At 46.1% G+C, this 24968-nt stretch overlaps 1 protein-coding gene across 1 annotated transcript in view; it reads right to left on the bottom strand.

The window, feature by feature from the left end:
* TFCP2L1 (transcription factor CP2 like 1) overlaps positions 1–23551 on the bottom strand; it is a 62127-nt gene extending 38576 nt beyond the window's left edge. The window contains exons 1-2 of the mRNA XM_032145705.2: positions 23427–23551; positions 19488–19639 (exon numbers count right to left, since the gene is read on the bottom strand). Of these exons, the coding sequence (XP_032001596.1) occupies positions 19488–19639; positions 23427–23488 (214 nt within the window). The 5' untranslated portion in view covers positions 23489–23551. The remainder of the gene's footprint in view (positions 1–19487; positions 19640–23426) is intronic.
* Between the last annotated feature and the right edge of the window lie 1417 nt (positions 23552–24968).

Consider the following 24968-nt stretch of genomic DNA (forward strand, 5'->3'; position numbering starts at 1 on the left):
ATTATCTCTTTTTTCTATATTTTGTTTGTTTGTTTTGAGACGGAGTTTCACTCTTGTTGCCCAGGCTGGAGTGCAATGGCACGATCTTGGCTCACCGCAACCTGCACCTCCGCGGTTCAAGCAGTTCTCCTGCCTCAGCCTCCCAAGTAGCTGGGATTACAGGTATGCGCCACCGCGCCCAGCTAATTTTGTATTTTTGGTAGAGATGGGGTTTCTCCATGTTGGTCAGGCTGGTCTCGAACTTCTGACCTCAGGTGATCTGCCTGCCTCAGCCTCCCAAAGTGCTGGGATTACAGGCCTTAGCCACCAGGCCTGGCCCCTTTCTATTTTATTTTATACATTGTTATTGCTGGTACATAGGAATTCACCAGTTTTGCTAGTTGAATTTGTATCCATAGTAGATGAAACTGTAGATAACTGACTGATTTTGATTTACAAAATGGCAAGTGCATATGATTTAACCTAATATAATGGTTCTTGAAGACCCATAAGCAAAAAGCCAAAAGAAAAATGAGCAATGGATATCAACTGTTTTTGGCAAAAAAAAAAAAAAGGGCATACAAACACATGAAGATGCTTAATTTCACTTGTAACAGTTACTAGAAATCAAACAAATGCAAACCAAAATAAGGTGCTGCTATTCTCCACGCATATTAGAAAGGATTCAAAATGTTGACAATGCCAAGTGTGGAGACAGGTGTCCTCCTGTACAAGAGGTAGGGATATAAACAGGTGCTATCTCTTTGGAGGGTGATTTGACAAGGCCTACAGAAATCCTAAACACATATATCACTGCCATTTGTGTGTGTGTGTTTAAGACAAGGCCAGATAAGCATCTTTGCTTGTTTATGCATGAAAATATACTGGAGCCAGGGATAACATCAGCTGCCTCTGAGGAGGGGCACTGGGTGCCTGGGGCAGAGGTGGGTGACTTACCATAATCCCTTTACCACTTAAATTTTGAACCAAGTAAATGCATTAACTTGCCAAAAAATAAATTTTGAAAACATGAAGAAAAAAGAAAAAAAAACCTGCCCTGTAAGTTAGTAGGATAAAGGACAGTAAAGAGTAGAAAAACCAAATCTCCAAAGATAAGGGCAGAATCATGACTCACTCAGGCACCTCCGCTCCAAGCCCTGCCACCTACGTAGGCTTGGGGCTCAGGAGGGGGAACCCGTGTGCCAGGCTGAGGGTCGTCGCATGGCCACATCAACTGACCCCAGGTCTCGAAGGCAGGGCCCAGCCCACCCGGCCACTGGCTTTCCACTTGCTTATATCCAACCCCCACCACCTGCCTGCCCCAGGCAGCCCCATTTTGTGTCCCAGCCTCTGGTGAGAAGGCCTTTCTGGAGCAGTCTCTACCAGGGCAACAGAGCCTGCTTCTCTCTCATACCCAGGGTATCTAAGGACGCTCTCTGAGACTGCTCCTCTACTCCCAGCCTCTGGCTGCAGAGTGGAGATGGGGAAGGCAGGGACAGCCAGGGTCAGCTACACCAGGCCTACCTCTTGGGCCACCTTGGTCCAGGTGAGCAGGTGACCAAGCCAGACTCGCAGTCCCCTCCTGGGAGTGTAGAATCAGGAGGGGAATGAGGGCACCTGTCTCTCTAGGCAGCTGAGGCCATGTGCTCTCAGGAGGCTTTGGTGGCCTTGCTGTCTGCTGTCTGGCCACCAGGGCAGGGATGCTGGTGGGCACAGCTTGCAGAAGGCAGATGCCCAGAGAGGAACAGACTGAAGAGTCAAAGAATCCTCCCTAACATTTGAGCCCCTGGTTCCTGTGGCTTCAGGGGTCCAGCTTTCGGACACTCTGCTTTATGAGGCTGGCAGATGGCCGCCAGTCTGTTACCCATACCCTCTCCATCATGAAGACAGACACTAAATAATAAATAACAACAAATAACAAGTGCTGGCCGGGGAGAAGCTGGATCCCTCCTGTATTGCTGGTAACGATGTAAAATAGTATAGCTGCTGTGGAAAACCGTCTGGCAGTTCCAGAGTCACCATTTGACCCAGCAATTCCCCTCCCACAAATATAACCAAGAGAAATGCAAACATAGGTCCACACAAAAATTTTCACACAAAGGCTCACAACAGCATTATTCACAATAGCCAAAAAGTAGAAACAGTCCAAATGTCCATCAACTTCTAATTTAAATAAAACGTGGTACATCCCACAGTGGAATATTATTTAGCAATAGAAAAGGAATGAAATACTGATATATGCTCAACATGAAGACCCTTAAAAACATGATGGTACAGAAAAATGCCGCCACAAAAGACCACCACTTGTGTGATACCATTTGTATGAAAAGTCTGGAATAGGCAAGTGTGTAGAGATAAAGTAGAATTACTGGTTGCCTGAGGGCAGGGGAAAGGAGAATGGGCAATGACTGCTGGGGTGCAGGGTTTCTCTAAGAAGGGACAAAAATGTTCTAAAATTAGTTGTGATGGCTAAGTATATGTAGTTGAATAATAAAAAACATTGATTTTATACAGTAAATGGGTGAATTGTAGGGCATGTGAATTATATCACAATAAAGCTTTTCTTTTTTTTTTTTTTTGAGACAGGGTCTCACTCTGTCACCCAGGCTGGAGGGCAGTGGTATTATCATGGCTCACTGCAGCCTCAACCTCCCAGGCTCAAGTGATCCTCCCACCTTAGCCTCCCAAGTAGCTGGGACTAGAGGCGCATACCACCACAACTGGCTAATTTTTGTATTTTTTGTAGAGATGGGGTCTCACTATGTTGCCCAGGCTGGTCTTGAACTACTGGACTCCAGTAATCTGCCTGCCTCAGCGTCCCAAAGTACTGAAATTACAGGTATGAGCCACCGCACCCAGCCTGCTTTATTTTTTTTTTTTTAAAAGAGATGCTATCTAGTTCTATTGCCCAGGCTGGAATGCAGTGGCTATTCATGGCCCCCTGCAGCCTCAAACTCCTGGGCTCAAGTGATCCTCCTGCCTCAGCCTCCCAAGTAGCTGGGACTACAAGTAAAGCTGTTTTTAAAAAACATGGTGGCTCACACCTGTAATCCTAGCACTTTGGGAGGCCGAGGCAGGAGGATCCCTTGAGCCCAGGAGTTTGAAACCAGCCTCGGCAACATAAGGAGACCCTGTCTTTTTCTTGAAATATATATATTTTTTCAATAAAAATAAAAATGTTTTAAACCAGGCACCACAGTTCTCACCTGTAATCCCAGCTGCTAGGGAAGCTGAGGTAGGAGCCCAGGAGTTCAAGACCAGCAGGAACAGCAAGACCCTGTCTCTACAAAAATTTCTTAAAATTAGCAGGGTATGGTAGCACGCTCCTATAGTCCCAGCTACTCAGGAAGCTGAGGCAGGAGGATCGCTTGAGCCTAGAAATTTGAGGCTACAGTGAGCCATGATTATACAACTGTACTCCAGTCTGGGAGACAGAGCAAGACAACATCTCTTAAAGAATAAAAAAAAAGTTTTTTAAAAGAAGGAGACCAACTGAAGTACCACTCTATGTTCTTAGACAAGTCACATAGCATCTCTGAACCTCAATTTACCCACCTATAAAATGGGAGGGTGGTGCGTAGAAAGGCTAGATCAGTGCTTCCCAAACTGTAATATGTTCATAACCGCGGGGCAACCTACAGATTCTGATTCAGTTGTCCTGCAGCAGGCCTGAGATTCTGCATTTCTAACAAACTTGCAGGCGATGCTGGTCCATGGACATTGGAAGTAGGCTCCCTCTAGCCCTTATACTTTAGGAATCTACTCTTGCCCACTCTCTGTGAATTCCTAGGACATGTGTGGTTTCTCTGTACCACTCAGGACTCACAAGGTCCTCTAAGCACCCAAATGGAAGCTTCCAGGCAGAGTCACTGGCTGGAGAATGGCAGAGGAAGGTCAAGAATCTCCCAAATCCACCCAAGCACAGAGCACCTGGCTGGGCACAGGAGAGATCCCCAACCTGCAAAGCACAGAGCCAGGGCATTTTCTCTGCACAGTTGTCTTCTTTGCCCGTGGAAAGAAAGAGGGGAAGAAAAGCAGCAAGTCACCTGTCACACCCTCAATGCAGTGGCTAACAAACCCTAGTATACCTATTGATCACTGTGGTGCTTAGTGAAAACAGACCCCCGCCCATTCCCAGTCCCAGTGCAGGCTGTATGACCCATAAACATTCCATCTTTACTCTGGGCTTCCTTCCTTCTCTTGTGAAATGATGGGGTTGGAACAATCATGGTAGCTACTTGAGTAGAGTGGCTCCTTTATTTTACTTTATTTATTTATTATTTATTTATTTATTTATTTGAGATAGGGTCTTGCTCTGTCACCCAGGCTGGAGTGCAGTGATGCAATCTCAGCTCATCACAACCTCCACCTCCCAGGTTTGAGTGATTCTCCTGCCTCAGCTTCCCAAGTATCTGGGATTACAGGAATGAGCCACCGCACCTGGCTAATTTTTGTATTTTTAGTAGAGTCAGCGTTTCGCCATGTTAGCCAGGCTGGTCTCGAACTCCTGACCTCAGGAGATCGGCCTGCCTTGGCCTCCCAAAGTGCTAGGATTACAGGCGTGAGCCACCGTGCCTGGTCAAGAGTGGTTCCTTTAAAACAAAACACCTTCCTCATTCAGAGCAGACTCTGTACACATTCTTCCAAGTAGTAATCTTTTTTTTTTTTTTTGAGACAGGTCTCACTCTGTAGCCCAGGCTGAAGTGCAGTGATGTAATCTCGGCTCACTGCAGCCTCGAACTCTAGAGCTGAAGTGATTTTCCCACCTCAGTCTCCCGAGTAGCTAGGACCACAGATGTGCGCCATCGCGCCTGGCTAATTTTTATATTTTTTGTAGAGATGGTGTCTCCTTATGTTGCCCAGGCTGGTCCTGAACTCCTGGGCTCAAGTGATCTGCCCACCTTGGCCTCCCGAAGTGCTGGGATTTAATCTTTATTTTTTTTAATAGTTTTTTTTTCCCAAGTAGTAATTCTAACCATAGCACAGTGGCCCCTGAAACCCAACTCAGGATCCCATTTTACTAACAGCAAAGTGAGTCTTCCCATCTCTGACCTTCCTTCCCTCTCTCCTCCTCCAAATATCCACAAAAAATTGCCAAAGTTAGTGGCAGAAGGAAAGTAACACTTACTGAGACCCTTTGATGTTCCTGGCCTGTTAATGTGATTTTTCCATAATGTACCATATAAATCATAACCCTATTTCTGCAGTGACCAGGTGAGAGTATAAAGTTTATTAAACCAGGGTCCTCTCCTCCAGCCCCACTAATGGTCTGTCCTTGACTGCCAGGTACCTGCTTGGTTTAGAGGCAGACACCAGCAGGGTTCCAGGTAAGCAGTTGCAGTCACTTGGGACTAGCAAGGTTTTGATGTTTCAGTGAGTGACTGTGTGTCTGTTTTTCCAGATGGGTCATCTAGTCATGAAATGAAATTTTAGGGACTTGCTTTAATCCATTCTCAATCGAGGAAGTCTATCGCATCCCCAGTGAAAGGGTGACCTGCCCTGCTCTGTATTAAGTGCTGCTGAGTGACTCGCCAGGGCTTCCAATGCTTCCGTGCTTTATGACACACTTCAACTTGGACAGAAAATCTTTTGGCTGGCTCTTTTTTCTTCAAAGTATTTCCAAAATATAGATGATTTTAATATAATTATTTTTTTCATTATTTATTTATTTTTTAATTTTTTTTTGAGACGGAGTCTCACTCTGTTGCCCAGGCTAGAGTGCAGTGGCACGAGCTTGGCTCACTGCAATCTCTGCCTCCCGGGTTCAAGCGATTCTCCTGCCTCAGCCTCCTGAGTAGTTTGATCACGCCCAGCTAACTTTTGTATTTTTAGTAGAGATGGGGTTTCACCATGTTGGCCAGGCTGGTCTCGAACTCCTGGCCTCAATCAATCCACCAGCCACCACCTCCCAAAATCCTGGGATTACAGGCATGAGCCACTGCACCCGGCCATATTATTTATTATTTTACAGATAGGGTCTTGCAATGTTGCCCAGGCTGCTCTTGAACTCTGGGCTGAAGGGATCCTCCTATCTCAGGCTCCCAAGTAGCTAGTACTATAGGCATGAACCACCACATCCAGCAATGTGATGATTAAGAACATATTATTCTGGAATTGCACTGTGTGGAATTCAATCATGTAAGTATGATGCTTTAATTAACTGGCCCATTACTACTTAAAATATAATTAAAGTTTGACATGACCATGTAGACACCTATGAAACATTAAAAATCTTTTTTTTTTTTTTTGAGACGGAGTCTCGCTCTGTCACCCAGGCTGGAGTGCAGTGGCGCGATCTCGGCTCACTGTAATCTCCACCTCCTGGGTACAAGCGATTCTCCTGCCTCAGCCTCCCGAGTAGCTGGGACTACAGGCATGTGCCACCATGCCTGGCTAATTTTTTGTATTTTTAGTAGAGATGGGTTTTCACCGTGTTAGCCAGGATGGTCACGAACTCCTGACCTCAAGTGATGCGCCTGCCTTGGCCTCCCAAAGTGCTGGGATTACAGACAATGAGCCACCACGCCCAGCCCTAAAAATCATGTCTATGTGCTGTAAGCTGTGATAAGCAATCTGTACAAGTAACCTCATATTTATTTCAATACATTCTGATTGGTTTTTAAAACAACAAAGAAGTCCAGGCATGGTGGCACACATCTGTAATCCCAGTACTGCAGAGGCCAAAGCAGGAGCTCAACACCAACCTGGGCAACACAAGGCGACCGTGTCTCTATAAAATATACAAGTTAGCCAGGCTAAAGATTGCTTGAGCCCAGGAATTCAAGACTGCAGTGAGCTACGATCACAGCACTGTACTCCAGCCTGGGTGACACAGCAAGAGCCTGTCTCTCTAAAACAAACAAACAAAAATAACAAAACACACCCCCTGTTAATTTATTGGTATTTTATTATTAGTTTAACCTGAGATTCACAAATTATGGAGAGCTGACGTTTTGGAAAGCGTTTGTTCTTTGTTGTTTTTTTCTTTTAAACCTTTGCACGTGGTTTACCACATTCTTTGCCGATTAAACATTTTTATATATATTTACATATTTTTTAAGTTTTGGCCTATAGTATCTTTCTCATTTATTCATTTATTTATTTATTTATTAACAGGGTCCCACTGTTATCCAGGCTGGAGTGCAGTGGCACGATCTCGGCTCACTACAGCTTCAACCTCCTGGGCTCAAGCGATCCTCCTGCCCCAGACTCCAGAGTGGCTGGGACTTCAGGCGTGTGCCACCATGCCTGGCTAACATTTCTAAATTTTATATGGCCAAAATTAAGTATCCTTGTGTGGCAAAAAAAATACAACAAAAATACTGTATCATTCTCCAGACTATACTGAGGTAAGTGTTATGCCTATTTTACAGAAAATGCAGTTGACAGGTTCAGTAGCTTGGGAAAGAAGAGAAGAACCAGAATTGGGAGCTGGGTACATCGAACTCCAACATTCACCACTTTCAATGTGCCACTCAGTTTCTAGGAAAGGCTAATTAATAGTGTCATTCAGGCTGGCGTTTGAGGGAATGAGGGAAAGGTGTTTACTTTAATAACACATACTAGATACCTTTCACGGCCATAAAAAAGGACCTTCTTCATTCTTGTTACGGCTGCATATTATTCCACTATTTCAAGGTTCTACATTCAGTCAGTTTATTGTGGGACAATGTGATGACGGCCATTTGGAAAGTAACAGAGTTGCAGCCCTAATTCATTCCTTATGCACCATAATAAATGTCAAGGTATCAAAGATTAGGGAAAGGCTTTTTTTTTTAATTTAAAAAAAGATGGATATTATTAAAATCTTAAAGTGAAGAAGGCATTTCCTAAATGGGACATGAAATACAAAAATAATTAAGGTGAAGTCCAGTAAACCTGATAATAAAAATTTATCTTAAAAACTTATGGCTGGGCGTGGTGGCTTACACCTGTAATCCTAGCACTTTGGGAGGCTGAGGTGGGGAGGATGGCTTGAGTCCAAGAGTTCGAGACCAGCCTGGGCAACATGGCAGAATCCCAACTCTACAAAACTACAAAAATTAGCCAGGCTTGGTGGCAGCCATTTGTAGTACCAGCTACTAGGGAGGCTAAGGCAGGAGGATCACCTGAGCCAAGGAGGTTGACGCTGCAGTGAGCTGTAATCGCACCACTGCACTCTAGCGTAGGTGACAGAGGTGAGACCCTGTCAAAACAACAACAAAAAAACTTTTATTATGGGCTGGGTGCAGTGGCTCTTGCCTATAATCCCAGCACTTGGGGAGGCTGGGGCAGGAAGACTGCTTGAGGCCAACAGTTGTCAACCACCCTGGCCAACATAGAGACCCTTTCTCTATAAATTAAAACCAAACAGCAAAAATTATGTAAAAGAGGCCGGGCCTGGTGGCTCATGCCTGTAATCCCAGCACTTTGGGAGGCTGCGGCGGATCACTTGAGTTCAGGAGTTCAAGACCAGCCTGGCCAACATGGCAAAACTCTGACTCTACTAAAAATACAAAAATTAGCCGGATGTGGTAGTAGACACCTGTAATCCCAGCTACTCAGGAGGTTGAAGCAGGAGAATCACTTCAACCTGGGAGGCAGAGGTTGCAGTGAGCAGAGATCGCACCACTGTACTCCAGCCTGGGCGACAGAGCAAGACTCCATCTCAAAAAAATACATATATATGTAAAAGAAATAAACCAATTTAAAAAGGAATGAATGAAAAAGTAGGAAAATATTTCCAGTGCATATTATAATATCCCAAATATACAAGGAGCTCTTACAAATAAATAAGGATGAAAATGTCACTAGAAAAATGGGTAAATCACATGAAAGGTAAAAAGAATAATAAAATGAAAAAATATTTCACATCATTGAGGAAAGGAGAATTAAAAGAAGAAGATCCTATATTTTCCCCACCAGTTACCAAAGGGTAAACAGTGTTGGCAAAGGCAAAGAAAAACAGACCTTCTTCAGTCATTTAAAGAAGTGATGTATGCTAGACACTGGGCTAGGCCTCGCAGTGAACGAGATGACCAAGTTCTCTGCCCTCAAGTATATATTTCATGTGTGGCAGAGACTGGAAAAAGATAAGGGAGGAGAAAATAAACAAGTATTCAGATAGTTATTGTTCACAAAGTACAAACTGGCACAACTTCACTGGAAGGCAATCTGGCACTATCTACCAAAATGTCGTGCTGGCAATTCTATTTCTAGGTGTGTATCCTACAGCTATTTTCACTCCCGCTTAAACACAAAGATATACATAGATGTTCATGGAATACTAGAGCACCAGGTTGTAACTATGAAAACCATGGAAACAAGCCTAATGTTCCTCAACAGAACAAGCTATACAACAGCCATACAATGATCGCAGTGTAACCAGTAAAGATCAGATTTTGCTTATTATATTTTTTAATGTACCCATGTGGAAAGACATGGAAGATATTTTGTCTGGGGGAAAAAAAAAAGCAGCAGGACACAGTGGCTCATACCTATAATTCTAACACTTTAGGAGGCTGAGGAGGGGAAAATTGCTTGAGCCAAGAGCTCTAGGCTGCTGTGAGCTATGATTGTGTCACTCCACTCCAGCCTGGACAACAGAGGGAGACTCTATCTCTGAAACACACAATTTTTTTTTTTTTTTTAAAGCAAGTTGTTGGCTGGGCATGATGGCTCACGCCTGTAATCCCAGCACTTTGGGAGGCCAAGGCAGGTAGATTACTTGAAGTCAGGAGTTCGAGACCAACCTGGCCAACATGGTGAAACCCCGTCTCTACTAAAAATACAAAAATTGGCTGGGCGTGGTGGCAGGTGCCTGTAATCCCAGCTACTTGAGAGGCTGAGGCTGGAGAATCGCTTGAACCCCGGAGGCAGAGGTTGCAGTGAGCCATAATCGTACCACCACACCCTAGCCTGAGTGACAGGGCAAGACTCCGTCTCAAAATAAAAATAAAAAAAAAAAAAAAGCAAGTTGTCAAACAGTAAATATAATTTTGACCCCATTTCTCTTAAAAAGCAAAAGGTACACGTGGGAACATATATAAGGTTATATGCATGTTTGTCTATGGAAGCAGATATATATGGGTTAAGGTATGACTAAGAAAAAGCTGAAAAGTAGAACTATGGTACATTTTTCTAGAGTATATATGGTTTAGCTGTTCTATTTTATAATAAGAATGTACTATTTTATACTCAGGAAAAAAATAAGGGGAAAACATTTTTTTAAGTAATATATTTTAAAGTCATTTGGTTTATTCAGTTTATATTCCCAAACTTCAGGCTAAAAATTAATCTGGAAAGAAAACTTCAGCTATGGAGAAAAGATAATAAACAAAATAACTAATCCTTTGCCTCATTCCTTAAATTCAAAGTCACTGATATAATTGGTAAGAAGGAAAAATATAACTGGGTACTTACTGTTTGCCAGACATTTGTTATTCATGTAACCCACAAAGTGAAACTGTCTTGGTTTCATAAATGAGGAAACTCGGGCTCCAAGGATTAAGTGATTTCCCTGGAGCAGAAGCTGGTCAAAAAGACAGACCTGCAAATCTGTCTGGTTCTAGGAGCAGGGAAGACAGGACTTTCCCCTGAAGCTCTTATCTCCCTCCCTGGGATTGCTGTGGGTGGAAAACAGGAGGGTTGGGGTAGGGTAGGAGGAACTGATAATGGATGTTTTTTTCCTCTCCAAGGAGGCATTTTCTCCCCACTCCATTTCTTCCCCCCACAAAGCTTCATCCACCCTCCCTCAGAGCTGCATCAGGAGTACCAAGTGACAGAGCTCCTGCACCGAAGTGCCTAGCCTAGAATCCTGCCTGCAGGAACTCCAAGAAAAAGCAGCCAGAGAAAGAAAGGGTGCTTCTCCTTCCAGAACTCCCTTTATTATTGCACCCCAGTTCAATCACTCCCCTGGCTTTCAAACTTACGTGATATAAGAGGGGAGCCTGATTTCACCTCTCAGCTGGTCATCTGTAAGATGGGAACGACGCATCTTGGGAGAACAACTCAGAAGAGAATATCAGAAAGTGCCTTCCAAATTCTCAAGTGCTAACAAAGAAGTACCACCCTAAAGGCTGAGGTTCTCGCCTACCAGGTAATACAAACCCTCCTTAACATGACAGTTTACAGCATTTAAGAGTTCAGTGCTTTTTGTGATCTTTATTTCTAAAATGCTATTTCGACACCTTGCATAGGAAATCCTCCTCAGGGTTATGTCCCTCATGTGGTTGTACAGCGAGTGAAGAATGAATGGAAAAGTGAAGCAGGCCTTCCCAAAGCTACCACCGTTTAACTCTAAGAGATACAGTTCTTAGCTTTAGAGCCAACCCTCTGTTAATCTCTGAAATGGGAAAAGAAAGGACAAAAATCAGCAAAAGTTATCAAAGTCTCAACTCAATGACCTTGTTAACTTACAAAACAGGACTGGTGAGATGTTTCCTCTTTATTAATAACAATGGCTGACACGTAAGTGCTTGCTATGTGCCCGGCATTTCAGTGTTCTACATGCATTGGCTCATTTTACCCACATAGTAGCACGTACTTTGTAGGGAGTTTACTTCCCCCATCTTACAGGTAAGGAATTGGAGGCAAAGAAAGGTTCAGTGACTTGCCCAGGTGGTTGCCAGATGGTTTAGCCTCAGCAAGGCAGGTGGAGTTCTAGGTCAGACATCTGGTCTACCTCTCCAGCCATATCATTCACATTTCCCCTTGTGTTTGAAACCCTCATCATCCTGAACCGCTTAGGATTCCTGGGATAGACAATGTGTTCAACTGCACCCCCATGCTTGCCTTTGCATGTGGCTTTTCTCTCTTCTCACCAAGCCACCATCCTCCTCCAACCAATAAATAGGAAATTTTACTCCATGAATGAATGAAAGTAAGCATATTATGAAAATTCATTACTGTACTTAAGACTCAAGAGTTGTTTTGACAGAAAATATCAAAGCATTCCCCACCGCAAGTCATTCTTGCAATGTTGTTTCTTATCTCAAAGCCAGAAATCCCCAAGCAGATTGCCCGGGGTTCTCTCTTCTCTGCTCTCGGGGACTCCTCCTCCTCCACATCCCTTCTCATCCCTCCACACCCTCCTCATCCCTTCCCTCAGGCTCCAGCCTTCAGGAAGATATGTCTACAATGACCTTTGGCCACTGACAAACAGGAAGTTATCTGGAAGTTTGCAAACCTCTATTCAACTCTCTATCTACCCCTTGGAAGGACCTTTTCAGAGGAAGAGAACAGACTTTGTTTTTCAAATCATTTTCACCATATCTAAAACTAGCCACTGGGCTTGGTGATAGGACATCCCTATGAAACACACATGTCCAAGCCACATGTCCTCAAGGCATTGGTTTGACACTGCACTGAGAAATGGGCATCCAGTGGTTTAAGCGACTTTTTGATTTATGCCTATAGCATCTTTTCCATGTTTTCAGAGAACTTTAAACACATCATTACAAGGAAGAGGAGAGGACCTGTGATGGCTTCACAAGAATAATGCAGTAACTACCATAGAGCCTTATAAACACTTAATAGCAGGCTTTTCAATTAACCAAAAATGTCTTGAATGATGTGTCAAAAATACTTTTTAAGAATTGTACCTTGGGAGGCCAAGGCGGGGGGAATCACCTGAGGTCAGGAGCTCAAGACCAGCCTGGCCAACATGGCTAAAACCAGTCTCTATTTAAAAATACAAAAATTAGCCTGGCGTGGTAGTGGGCACCTGTAATCCCAGCTAATTGGGAGGCTGAGGCAGGAGAACTGCTTGAACCCGGGAGGCGGAGGTTGCAGTGAGCCGAGGTCACACCACTGCACTCCAGCCTGGGCAACAGAGCAAGACTCTGTTTCAAAAAAAAAAAAAAAAAAACCCAATTGTATCAATGCCTTTTGGTCATATGATGAAGAATAAGCTACTTAAATGAGGTACGCTGAAAAAGATATCTAGTGCAGCATTGCTGATGGGGGGGGATAAAATCATGCCTATTTTTAGATTTTTTAAATATTTACAGAGCACCTACTATACTCTCAAGGCACCCAGCTTAATACTGAGGATACAGGTTGAGCATCCCTAATCCAAAAATCCAAAACCTGAAACTTTTTGAGTCCTGATGTGACCCCACATATTGTCCACATGGGTGGCTGAGATCATCTTTTCTGATGACTCAGTGCACACAAGTTTTCTTTTATAAATGAAATTATTTAAAATATTGTATAAAATTACCTTCATCCTATGTGCCTAAGGTGTATATGAAACATAAGTGAATTTTGTGTTTAGATGTGGGTCAGAGCCTCAAAACATCTCATATGGATATGCAAATATCCAAAAATCCAAGAAAATCCAAAATACTTCCAATCTCAAGCATTTAGGAAAAGGGGTATACTTCAGCCTATACTTTAAAATTTTAGGGGCCAGGTGGTGGCTTATGTCTGTAATCCCAACACTTTGGGAGGCCAAGGAGGATTGCTTGAGTTCATAAGTTTGAGACCAGCCTGGGCAACATAGCGGGATCTTGTCTGTACAAAAAATAGAAAAATTAGCTGGGCGTGGTAGCACATGTTTGTCCCAGCTACTTGAGAGGCTGAGGCAAGAGGACTAATTGTTCTAGAAGGTGGAGGCTGCAGTGAGCCATGATTGTGCCACTGCATTCAGCCTGGGTGAAAGAGCAAGACCCCGTCTCAAATATATATATATATATATTTAATACATGGCTCAGCCCTATAGAACTTCCATTCTATTATGGGAGGCAGACACTAAAACAATTGCACTGTGTATTTTTTCCAGCAGTTACGACAATATTCTGCCCTAAATAACCAAAGGAAACAGTGAAATAACATGTAGAGGCCGGGCGCGGTGATTCACGCCTGTAATCCCAGCACTTTGGGAGGCCGAGGCGGGTGGATCACGAGGTCAGGAGATCGAGACCATCCTGGCTAACATGGTGAAACCCCGTCTCTACTAAAAATACAAACAATTAGCCAGGCATGGCGGTGGGCGCCTGTAGTCCCAGCTACTCGGGAGGCTGAGGCAGGAGAATGGCATAAACCCAGGAGGCGAAGCTGGCAGTGAGCCAAGATTGCACCACTGCACTCCAGCCTGGGCAACAGAGTGAGACTCCATCTCAAAAATAAAAAAGAAATAACATGTAGACATTTTACATGTTTAGGATACTTTTAATAATAATGGAAAATGTTATTACAAGAACACTATTTAATAAAAGCAAGAAACAAATGTATAAAGCATAATCTCATCCATTTGGTTTTTTAAGAAAAAGTATAGAAGGAAGTCTTTTTTTGTTTGTTTGTTTGTTTGTTTGAGACAGAGTCTCACTCTATCATCCAAGCTAGAGTGCAGTGGCTCAATCTCGGCTCACTGCAACCTCTGCCTTCTGGGTTCAAGCAATTATCCTGCCTCAGCCTCCCAAGTAGCTGGGATTACAGGTGCCCGCCATCATGCCCAGCTAATTCTTGTATTTTTAGTAAAGATGAGGTTTCACCACGTTGGCCAGGCTGGTCTTGAACTCCTGACCTCAGATGATCCACCCACCTCAGCCTCCCAAAGTGCTGGGATTACAGGCACGAGCCACCGCGCCCAGTCGAGAACGAAGTCTTAATGGTTGTAACCCTCTGTAAGAATAAATTATTGGGAATGGCTAAAAATGAAAAGAACCTAATTTTCCTAAAAATGAAAGGAACCTCTCTGACATAGGAAAACATATTTCTAAGCTACAAAAATTAGTTCAATGAGGAATTCGGCAAGAACAGCAGCACAGGTCAAGTCTGTTGCTTGCCTTACAATTTAGGATATGGTTTGTTTTTAAGTTATACTTAAGTTCTGGGATACATGTGCAGAACGTGCAGGTTTGTGACATAGGTATACATGTGCCATGGTGGTTTGCTGCACCCATCAACCCGTAATCTACATTAGGTATTTCTCCTAATGCTATCCCTCCCCTTGCCCCCCATCCCCCGACAGGCCCCAGTGTGTGATCTCCCCTCCCTGTGTCCATATATTCTTATTGTTCAACTCCCACTTATGAGTGAGAACATGCGGAGTTTGGTTTTCTATTCCTGTGTTAGTTTGCTGAGAATGATGGGTTTTTTAATGTTTCACAAGTGTCCCAGCACTTTGAGAGGCCGACATGGAAGGACTGCTTGAGCCCAGGAGTTCAAGACCAGACTGGGAAACATGGCAAAACCCCATCTCTACCAAAATTACAAAAATTAGCCAGGTGTGGTGGCGCACAACTGTAGTCCCAGCTACTCAGGAGACTGAGGTGGGAGGATCCCCTGAGCCCGCGAGGCAGAGGCTGCAGTGAGCTGAGATGGAGCTACTGCACTCCAGTCTGGGTGATGGAGCAAGACCCTGTCTCAAAAAAAAAAAAAAAAAAAAAAAGCCAACAAAAAATGTTTCAGAATTGACTTTTTAAATTTGTGAGATAAAGGTAGGAAAACTCAGGCAATAACTAGAAAATAAACAAACTCAGATCTTCATATCACATCATAATTCCCAAATGCATTTCAGTAAGTGTTAAAATTTAGATGCCTCTAAATGAAATTCAGAAAACTACTCAGCTAATTGATTTTGAGATGAGCAGGCATTTTCTTTTAAGCATAAAAGAAAAGTTTATTTTCAAAGAATGAAAGATTTGACTACAGACATTTAAAATAGATCTCTACAGAAAAAAAAAAATCACACATATACCTTACACCATAAATATAGTTATCACCCAATGAAAGTTAAATGGCCTGCAACCATCAGAGAAAAATACTGGCAAAAAATGGGAGCTAAAAGGTTGGTATTCTTCATAAATAGTATGCCCTTATCCATAAAACATAAACACCCCAACAAAAATGTGCAAAGGACAGGAATATAACAAACAAAAAGATCAATAAATGTATTTTAAAATATCCAACTGCATTAACAATCACAGAAATGCTAATTTAAGGCCAGGGGTGGTGGTACACACCTATAGTCCCAGCTACTCAGGAAGCTGAGGAGGGAGGATCACTTGAGCTCAGAAATTTGGGTCCAGCCTGGGCAACCCAAGCCAGACCCCAGCTCAAAAAAGAAAAGAAACGTTAGTTTAGGATTAAATTCCATATTTCACTAATCAAATGACAAAAAACAATAACCAATATTGGAAAAGAGACAATAAAATGTATACTGCTGGCTGGCACGTAAATTGGTACTTCTTCTGAGAAAGCAATTTGGTGATATGCATCAAAAGCCTCAATGTTCAAACCCTTTGATCCAGAAATTCTACTTCTTAGGTATTTATTTTTAAAATACATAAATAATCAACATTTCACAGGAAGATTTATATGCAAGGATATTGTTCATCATAATAGTATTTAATTTCTAACTGGAAACTAAGTGGCCATAATATGAAACAGTTAAAGTCATAGAAATATACAATGTAATACTATGCAGCCATTACAAAAATGCAAGTCCTCAAATCACTTTCAATGACATGAGACGGCTGACAAATATAGTAACTGAAAAAAAGGATATATGTCTGTAGCATAATCACAGAAAGATATACATACAAACATGTAGAAATAAGGTTAGCAGTGGTTTCTGGTGAAATCAGAGGGGATTTTAATTTTGTTTTAATTGTCTTCCTTTTGCTTTTCTAAATTATTCAAACTTTCTAAAAGTAGATTATTTTAATAACCTACAAAATATAATTTTAAAAATATAATATATCAAATTAACATGAGATGATGAGACCATAGGGGTAACTCCTTTTTCTCTCTTTTAACTGATCTATGAGAGGATCAACTTTTAAAACTCTTTTTAAAAAAACCTAGTAGGCCGGGCACAACGGCTCACACCTGTAATCCCAGCACTTTGGGAGGCTGAGGCAAGTGGATCACCTGAGATCAGGAGTTTGAGACCAGCCTGGCCAACATGGTGAAACCCCGTCTCTACTAAAAATACAAAAATTAGGTGGGTGTGGTGGCACACGCCTGTAATCCCAGCTACTTAGGAGGCTGAAGCAGGACAATCACTTGAACCCAGGAGGCAGAGGTTGCAGTGAGTCGAGGCTGCACCACTGCACTCCAGCCTGGGTGACAGAGCAAGACTCTGTCTCAAAAAGAAGAAAGAAAAAAAAAACACCTAGGGGGTGGCCAGGCCTGGTGGCTCACACCTGTAATCCCAGCACTTTGGGAGTCCAAGGTAGGTGGATCACTTGAGGCCAGGAGTTCAAGACCAGGCTGGCCAACATGGAGAAACCCCGTCTTTACTAAAAATACAAAAATTAGCTGGGTGTGGTAGCACACGCCTGAAAAACCAGCTACTTGGGAGGCTGAGGCAGGAGAATTGCTTGAACCCAGGAGGCAGAGGTTGCAGTGAACCGAGATCGTGTCATTGCACTCCAGCCTGGGAGACAGAGCAAGACTCTGTTTCAAAAAAAACGCAGTTGGAAGGGGTGAAGGAAAGGTAAGGAACTCAGCTAATGGCCTTACCAACCGGAGCAGGGGCCAGGGCAGGGACAGACACACAATATCTTGGTCCAGGAGCAAGACCTCAGACACTGGACCCACTCCTCAGCACCACAGGACTTAGCCAACAAGAAGAACCACATCAAAGCTCAATGGATGCTATAAACATCTCATTTTTCCCTGCTAAATTTAAGCAAAAAAGCAGAGGCCCAAAGAGGAAAGAAAGTGCTCAAAGGTACATAACCAGTTGGTAGCACCTGACCTTCCATGAAAGTGAAAGGCAAATGGCAAAAACCATTCCACACAGCGGCACAGACGCACACTTGGCCACATCACCCACCAACCATGGCCACCGTCCACTGCAGATGGTGCACAGGTCTCCGGGCCTGAGCAGGAAGCTCTAAAGCTGAGGGAGCTCGGCTGAGCAAGATCAACTGAGGCCAGCAGAGCTGCCCTTAGGGATAAAGCATCAACTTCCACTGCGGCCCCTCCACAATGACAGGGGGTTGCTTCTACCCAGAGGGAGGCAGACAGAGCCAGCTGCTACTTCTGAGCTAGTTTCTTGGCCCAGAAGCTAGCAAGTTCAGCAGTAAGCAGAGAGCCTGATAACCACGTTGGACTTCCACCCTGGCTGGCTCCCCAAATTGAGGAATCAAAGTTCACGGAGAGGAAGCTACACATGTAAGACAAATTGCTACGACACTGCAGCTCCCCCGCAATTCCCTGTGACCCCACAGAAACCAGCATTCCTCTGCCCATCTGCTCTGCCCATTGAAAGTAGAGGGGTATCATACCAGTCAGGGGTAAAGCAGACACACAGTCCTTTGCTCATCCTTGCTGGATGCCTGGGTGGGTGGCCAGAACTGTTTCATGTCTGGGGCACACAAACAATAAAAGATAAAGTAGAAGGTGACAAATCCACATGATGCCAAGGTGGCCATGAGATGACCCAGGAAGAAAGTGCAAAAACCACATACTCACAATCATGATAGAACCACAAAAACACCATCCATCAGGACACTTGCCCACGTGTTCTGGAAAAGGGAACCAGTAACTGAACAACCACTATCATACCAGGCACCTCACAGACCTTCATTCTTTTAAACTCCACAAAATTATACTTCTTGTTTTACACATGAAAACACTGAGGCTCAGAGGAAAAAAAAAGGCAGCTCCAAGTCACAGAGCTAGGAAGTGCCAGAGTTGGAATTCAAACTCCAAAGCCTGTTTCTCTCAGGACATGGTGAGGGAACTTGTCCCCATCGCCACAGAGGGCTTTTGTCTAGCATGGATGGAACCTTGCTCCAGTGCTGTGCAGGACACAGGCCAGCCATCCCACCACTGCCAGGTGCAGCTCCAGGACCCGGGATGCTGACGGTATTCGGTGTATGTCTTCAAAGGACACAATCATGGTCACAATAAATAGTCACAATGTGTCCAGGTGCAGTGGCTTAGGCCTATAATCCCAGCACTTTGGGAGGCCCAGGCAGGTGGATCACTTGAGCCCAGGAGTTTGAGACCAGCCTGGGCAACACAGTGAGACCCCCCAGCTCTACAAAAAATTTAAAGATTAGCCGGGCATGGTGGTCTACACCTGTGATCCCAGCTACTCAGGAAGTTAAGGTGGGAGGGTCACTTGGGTTGAGGAAGTCAAGGGTGCAGTGAGCCATGATCATGCCACTGCATGCCAGCCTGGGCAACAGAGCAAGACCCCCTCAAAAAAGGAAAAAAAAAAAAAAAAAAAGAAAGAAAGAAGGAAGGAAGGAGGGGAGGGAGGAAGGGAGGGAGGGAGGGAAAAACAGTAATAATGCTAGCATCTGCTCCATGGAGGGGCTACAGGAGGAATGCAGAGTGTTACCCTGTTACCCACGTAAGGTATCTGATGTTTCCACTTTTCAGATGAAGACACTGAGGCTGGAGGGGGTCACACAGCTGGGAAACGGAATCTGAATCTGCACCTGTTCTCTTTCCCGAGCCCCACCTCACCCGCCGTAACAAAGTCACAAGGCCCGAATGGGCCTTTCACATCAACTCCGCACTGCTTCTGGGTTCCACCCTGGCCCGGGGCCTCCGGCCACTACCTTGGTTGAGGTAGGTCAGTGTCTCTTCATGCAGCTTCACGGCTGGGGACGTGGCAGCACACAACACATATTGCAGGGGTGGCAGGCGAGCCTCGTTCTCGGGGGACAGCTGGGGCTCCTCCTGCTTGAAGATGGGCAGAGCGAGCACATCACTGAAACACACAGGAAGCAGAGGTCAGGAGCAGAGCCCCAGGGGGCTCCTGCACAGAGCCAGGGCGAAGCTGGAGAGACGACGCAGACCACCGGGGCCCAGGGTGACACAGCACGCACATCGCAGGATGCTGGCTGCGCGCCTGCAACCCTCACACACTCCAGATGCTTTAAAACAGAGGAAACCGCTCCTTCATGACTCTAGTTTCTCACAATGACCCCCCAAAACACTGATTCAATCAGCCCATCAAGGAGGTAAAAGGGCAAAGTTAGCTAACATCTACAGAAATCCTCTCCATGCCAGAGACAGGCTAGCAGCGAGGGGACCTCTAAGACATTTATTTGATTTCTATCCACAAGCGATCACTCATGAAGTTTCACTTTTAGAATAAAAATCTAAACAAACATTTTTATTTTTTAATCAACAATTCCATTTACCGGCCACTTCTCATAGCAATGCAACCCTGTCCTCCAGGCTCTGTAAACTATGCAAATGAACAAACCACTTCCTTCCCTCCCTGAGTACCCAGGTTGAGACATTCCTCCATCCCTTCTAAAAAGAGGACAACTGGACACTGTTTTCAGGGTCATTCTAATCTGTCCAAAAGGCAAACAGGAAGGAAGGACCTTGGCTTCAAGTCTGTGTTTGTGTGGGTTTTTTTTTTTTTTTTTTTTTTTGGGCGGCGGGGACAGAGTTTCACTCTTGTTGTCCATGCTGGACTGCAAGTGGTGTGATCTCGGCTCACTGCAACCTCCACCTCCCGGGTTCAAGCAATTCTCATGCCTCAGCCTCCTGAGTAGCTGGGATTACAGGAATCAGCCACTACGCCTGGCTAATTTTTGTATTTTTAGTAGAGAAAGGGTTTCACCATGTTGGTCAGGCTGGTCACTAACTCCTGACCTCAGGTGATCCACCCACCTTGGCCTCCCAAAGTGCTGGGATTACAGGCGTGAGCCACCGCGCCCCACCCAGTCTGTTTTCTTCTCCAAGTGGGAAATCTTGAAATCCTTGCCCCAAGTTTCTTTTCCTCCACCTCTTAACAAAACTCCCCACATTAAAAAAAAAAAAAAAAAAAATGAAGTCATCATCCTGCGACTTAGGGAGGAACTTGTTTCTGGACGTATTTTTTTAGGCCAGGAACAGTGGCTCATGCCTGAAATCCCAGTAATTTGGGAGGCTGAAGTGAGAAGACTGCTTGAAGCCAGGGGTTTGAGACCAGCCTGGGCAACATAGTGAGACCCCACCATCTCTAAAAAAAAAAAAAAAGGAAAAAGAAACAAAAAACCCAACATTTAAAAAATGCCCTTACAAGGGACAAAGAATTCCTTGAGAACATGAATGACCTACAGGCAGGCGAGACTTGTGTAAGGCCTCTAAATTATGAGCAACACATGAACAGGTGCCAAAAAAGTGCCAGTGCCCTTATCTTGATAACCCTCTTCCCTTCGTGGGTCCCTGACTAGGAATCCAATTAGCTGACCCCACTTGTCTGTATAAACAGAGTCACTGGTACAATCTGTTCCTTGCACATCATAAACAAGCGTCTCTACAACACAAACCCGGCACACACCCCATCAACATCTAATCAATTTTCAGAAGAAAAAGCCTGGCATTGAGCACACACCTGGAAAACCTGCCCTATGTGGACCTTCCCCGTCACCATCCACTGCCAAAAAATAAGGGTGCAAAGCCGTCTCGGCTTCCCCCACCGGGAGTCTTCCTTTTGTCAGAGCAGGGCACACACTCCCAGCCCGGGTGGTTCTCTAGGAACACTGGGGATTGCATAATTTCATGTTTGCCCAGACCATGTCAAGTTAATAATCCATGGACTGCCGCCTTTAAATTTTTTAAAAAGGGGCGGGAGGGCGGAGGAAGTTAAGAACCATCCCTCAACAGTAACTTATTTCAAGCCTGGCATCCTTATTTGCCAAGGAATAAAAGTCACGAGAACGTCAAACAGAAAGGGGGAAGGCAGTAAAGGCCTCTACCCTGGTGAGGTCAGACAGCTTGCAGAAGTTCTGCCGAGTGAGGAGACGACCAAAAATAAAATACAAAAAACACAAGGAAAAGGACCAGACCTTCCCTCTAGAGTCAGGGGACCAGGGGCATATGCACAAACCCCCACCTTGGCCTTCACTGAGGGCAAAACCCCCAGCTTCCAAGAATAAAAAAGGGCAAGGGCTTCTTTATCCATGGTCCCCCGATGACCCCAGAAGCCAATATGGCCTTACAGCACCATCCACTCCCAACGCTCACCCTCCTCCTTTCACCAAATCCTAAAAGGTATCTGAGCTACTCCAGACAAACTTCCATCTCGGTAGCGGATGTCAGAACTGCACCTCCCAGGCAAGGGAGAATTGTTCCCTAACGGGGTGATGACATTGTAGGTATCTAGGAAGTTTCAAGTACACTCACCTTCAACTCAGGGTCACCTTCAAACTCATTGTTAAGATATGGCAACATACTTAATGGCTGCAAACTAAAATTTAGGCAAAGCTACAACTAAAACTTCAGTACAGCAAAAATGTATTCCATTGTAGCATTTCTTGCAAGTGAATGGACACTTAATCTGTGGGTGATTAACATCTCCTCCTGGGCTTCCCTCTGGTGACATCACCGTGGTCTGCTGGGTGGCTGTCAGCCTTTAAGGCTCTAGACCTTTGCCATCTCCAACTACTTTGGCCCATGAATAAAAACAGCAGATACATCCGCTAAACCCAATCATTCCCCCGCCTCCAGGAAAAGGGGATGTCTTCAGGGAGGACAAATACCTACCAGCAGCCAGGAATTACAAACAACGTTTTAAGATCTAAGTGGGAACTTCTTGGAGCCAAAACTAGCACTTAAAGGTAGCTCTAGTATGGGGGCTGTCAATGCCTGTGACTGCTTCGGCCTCATAATTCATTTTCCCTGAGCCCATATCAAATGCCCTTTGGGTTAAATTAGGCACATTTCATAAACCGTGACTAGCATGGAAATAAAGACAGGCTAAGGCTGGTTCAGGCGAGTTCACAAAGTGAAATGACTGCCCACTAGTCCCGGCCAGCAGCAGAACAGGGAAAAACAATCCGGCAGCGAGAGCACACGGGGTCCTACTGCTAAGAGGGGGTTGTGGGGAACTGTGCAAAACACGCAAGACTTACTTTCCCCCTCTGAAGGGCACTACTCAAATCCCTCCAGAAGAAGAAAGATTTCCATCAAGGGCAATAACCACGCGGGCCTCGGGCGAACACGCGCAAGACCACCGCGGGGAGTGGGGCAGCCTGCCCCTCCGAGCCCGCCGCCCCTGGCCGCCGCCCGCCCCTTGTCCGAGGAAGGGCACTGCAGAAGGCGCCAGGCTGGGAAAGGGGCCCCGGCGGAGACGGGCAAAGAGCAGGGGACGAACTTCCCCGGGCCGGGCACCAGGCTGCTGGCAGGAAGTTTCCTCTACTTCTCCGATACGCGGGGGAGAGGAGGGCCGCGGGAGGCGGATGGGCCAGGGGAGGCGGCGGGCCGGCAGGTGCGCGCCCTGCACCCTCTCTGCCGTCGGGGAGGAGCCCTCGCAGGCATAGGGCTCTGCGCGCCCGCCTCCCCGGCGGACCCCCAACTCCGCACGTCGGGTCCCGCCGGCGTCCGTCTGTCAGTCCCTAGGCGGGACGCTGGGCGGGTCTCTCAGTACCCAGAGGGCGGACAGCGGGGAGGCCAGGGCCCAGCAAGGGCGCCCCCTCTCCGCCCCTGGACGTCCAACGGCGCCCGGCCCGCCGGCCCGGCCCTACCCGAGCCCCGCGGAGACGGCGCGCGGCCCTTACCGCAGGTAGCTGCCGGAGTTGTGCTGGTTGTAGTGCTCAGGCTGCGTGTGCCAGAAGAGCATGGCTGGAGCTCCCAGCGCGCCCACCGGGGCGTGGCAGCGAGCACAGACGCGGGCCGCACCGAGCTCCCACCGGCGGCTTCACGCTCCGAACTTGCGGTGCCGGCCGGCTCGGCACATTTATCGGCGGCCCAGGGGCGGGACCGCGGCGGGACCCGCCCCCCAGGAAGCACGGCCCGGAGGGCGGCTCCCCGCGGCCGCCGCACCTGGCTGACTCCCGCGCGTGCCTTTCCGGCGAGCGAGCGCGCCTCCGGGGCGGCCAGGCCAGAGGGCTCTAGGGCCGGCCGGGCGCTCTCCCCCAACCCCCGATGTGGGGCCCAGGTGACCCTTGCCGCCCCCAACCCGCTCTACACGGCCCCTCTGCCCTCTGCTCCCCACTCTACGCCCAAGGCCGGTCCAGAGCGGCTCTGAGATTTCCAGCCTAGGCCCTCTCTGTCCCCTTTCGTCGCTCTTGTGTTTTCATAGCACTTCAGACGCTCTGAAATCCAGGCTTTTTTTTTTTTTTTTTGAGACGGGGTCTCGTTCTGCCACCCAGGCTGGAGTGCAGTGGCGCGATCTCGATGCTCACTGCAACCTCCCCTCCCAGGTTCAAGCGATTCTCCTACCTCAGCCTCCCGAGTAGCTGGGATTACAAGCGCCCCCAATCACGCCTGGCTAATTTTTTTATTGTTAGTAGAGACGGGGTTTCGCCATGCTGGCCAGGCTGGTCTCGAACTCCTGACCTCAGGTGATCCGCCCACCTCGGCCTCCCAAAGTGCTGGCATTACAGGCGTGAGCCACCGAGTCAGGCCGACATTTTTGTATTTTTTATTTTTACTTGTGTACTGATTGTCTTTCCCATTAGGCTGTAAGCTCCAAGAGGACAGGGCCTGGCTCTCTTAACACCCTGTTACCTGCACTGCCTAGAACAGTGCATGGGACATAGTTAAGATAAATATTAGTTGAGTAAACATGGAAAAAAAAAAAAAGGAATGCACCAAAAGAGTAATCGGAGAAGGCTTCCTGGAGGAGGTGACATTGAGCTGAGACCTGATGGATGCAAAGGAAGCATCTCTGTGAACAACACCTAGGGAAAAATAGTTCCAGGCATAGTTCCCCACCCCCGTGGCAACAGTGACTGCCAAAGCCTTGAGGAAGACCTACTTGGCATGGCTGGTCTTGGGGAGAGCTTAGGAGATGAGGTGAGGAGGGCGGGGAAGATCAGAGGGCCTGGCAGGCCAGGACAAGGAGCTAGGATTTTGTTCTGTGTTTTAAGCAGAGGGGTCACATGTATGTTTGCCTTTTGGAAAGATCAGTCTGGCAGCAGTGTAGACAGTGGGTCATGGGGTGGAGGGGAGGGCCATTAGGAGGGAGTGCAGTTCCCTGGAGCCCTGACCCATATCCAGGTGCTATCTGGTCCTCCAGTACATGGCACAGCACCTGGCACAGAGGAGATAGGGATTCTGTCCCTGAGTATTAATCCAGTCAAATGACATCCCTTGGG

This window comes from Hylobates moloch, unplaced genomic scaffold (assembly GCF_009828535.3).
Source record: "Hylobates moloch isolate HMO894 unplaced genomic scaffold, HMol_V3 SCAFFOLD_24, whole genome shotgun sequence".
NCBI classification, from domain to species: Eukaryota; Metazoa; Chordata; class Mammalia; order Primates; family Hylobatidae; genus Hylobates; species Hylobates moloch.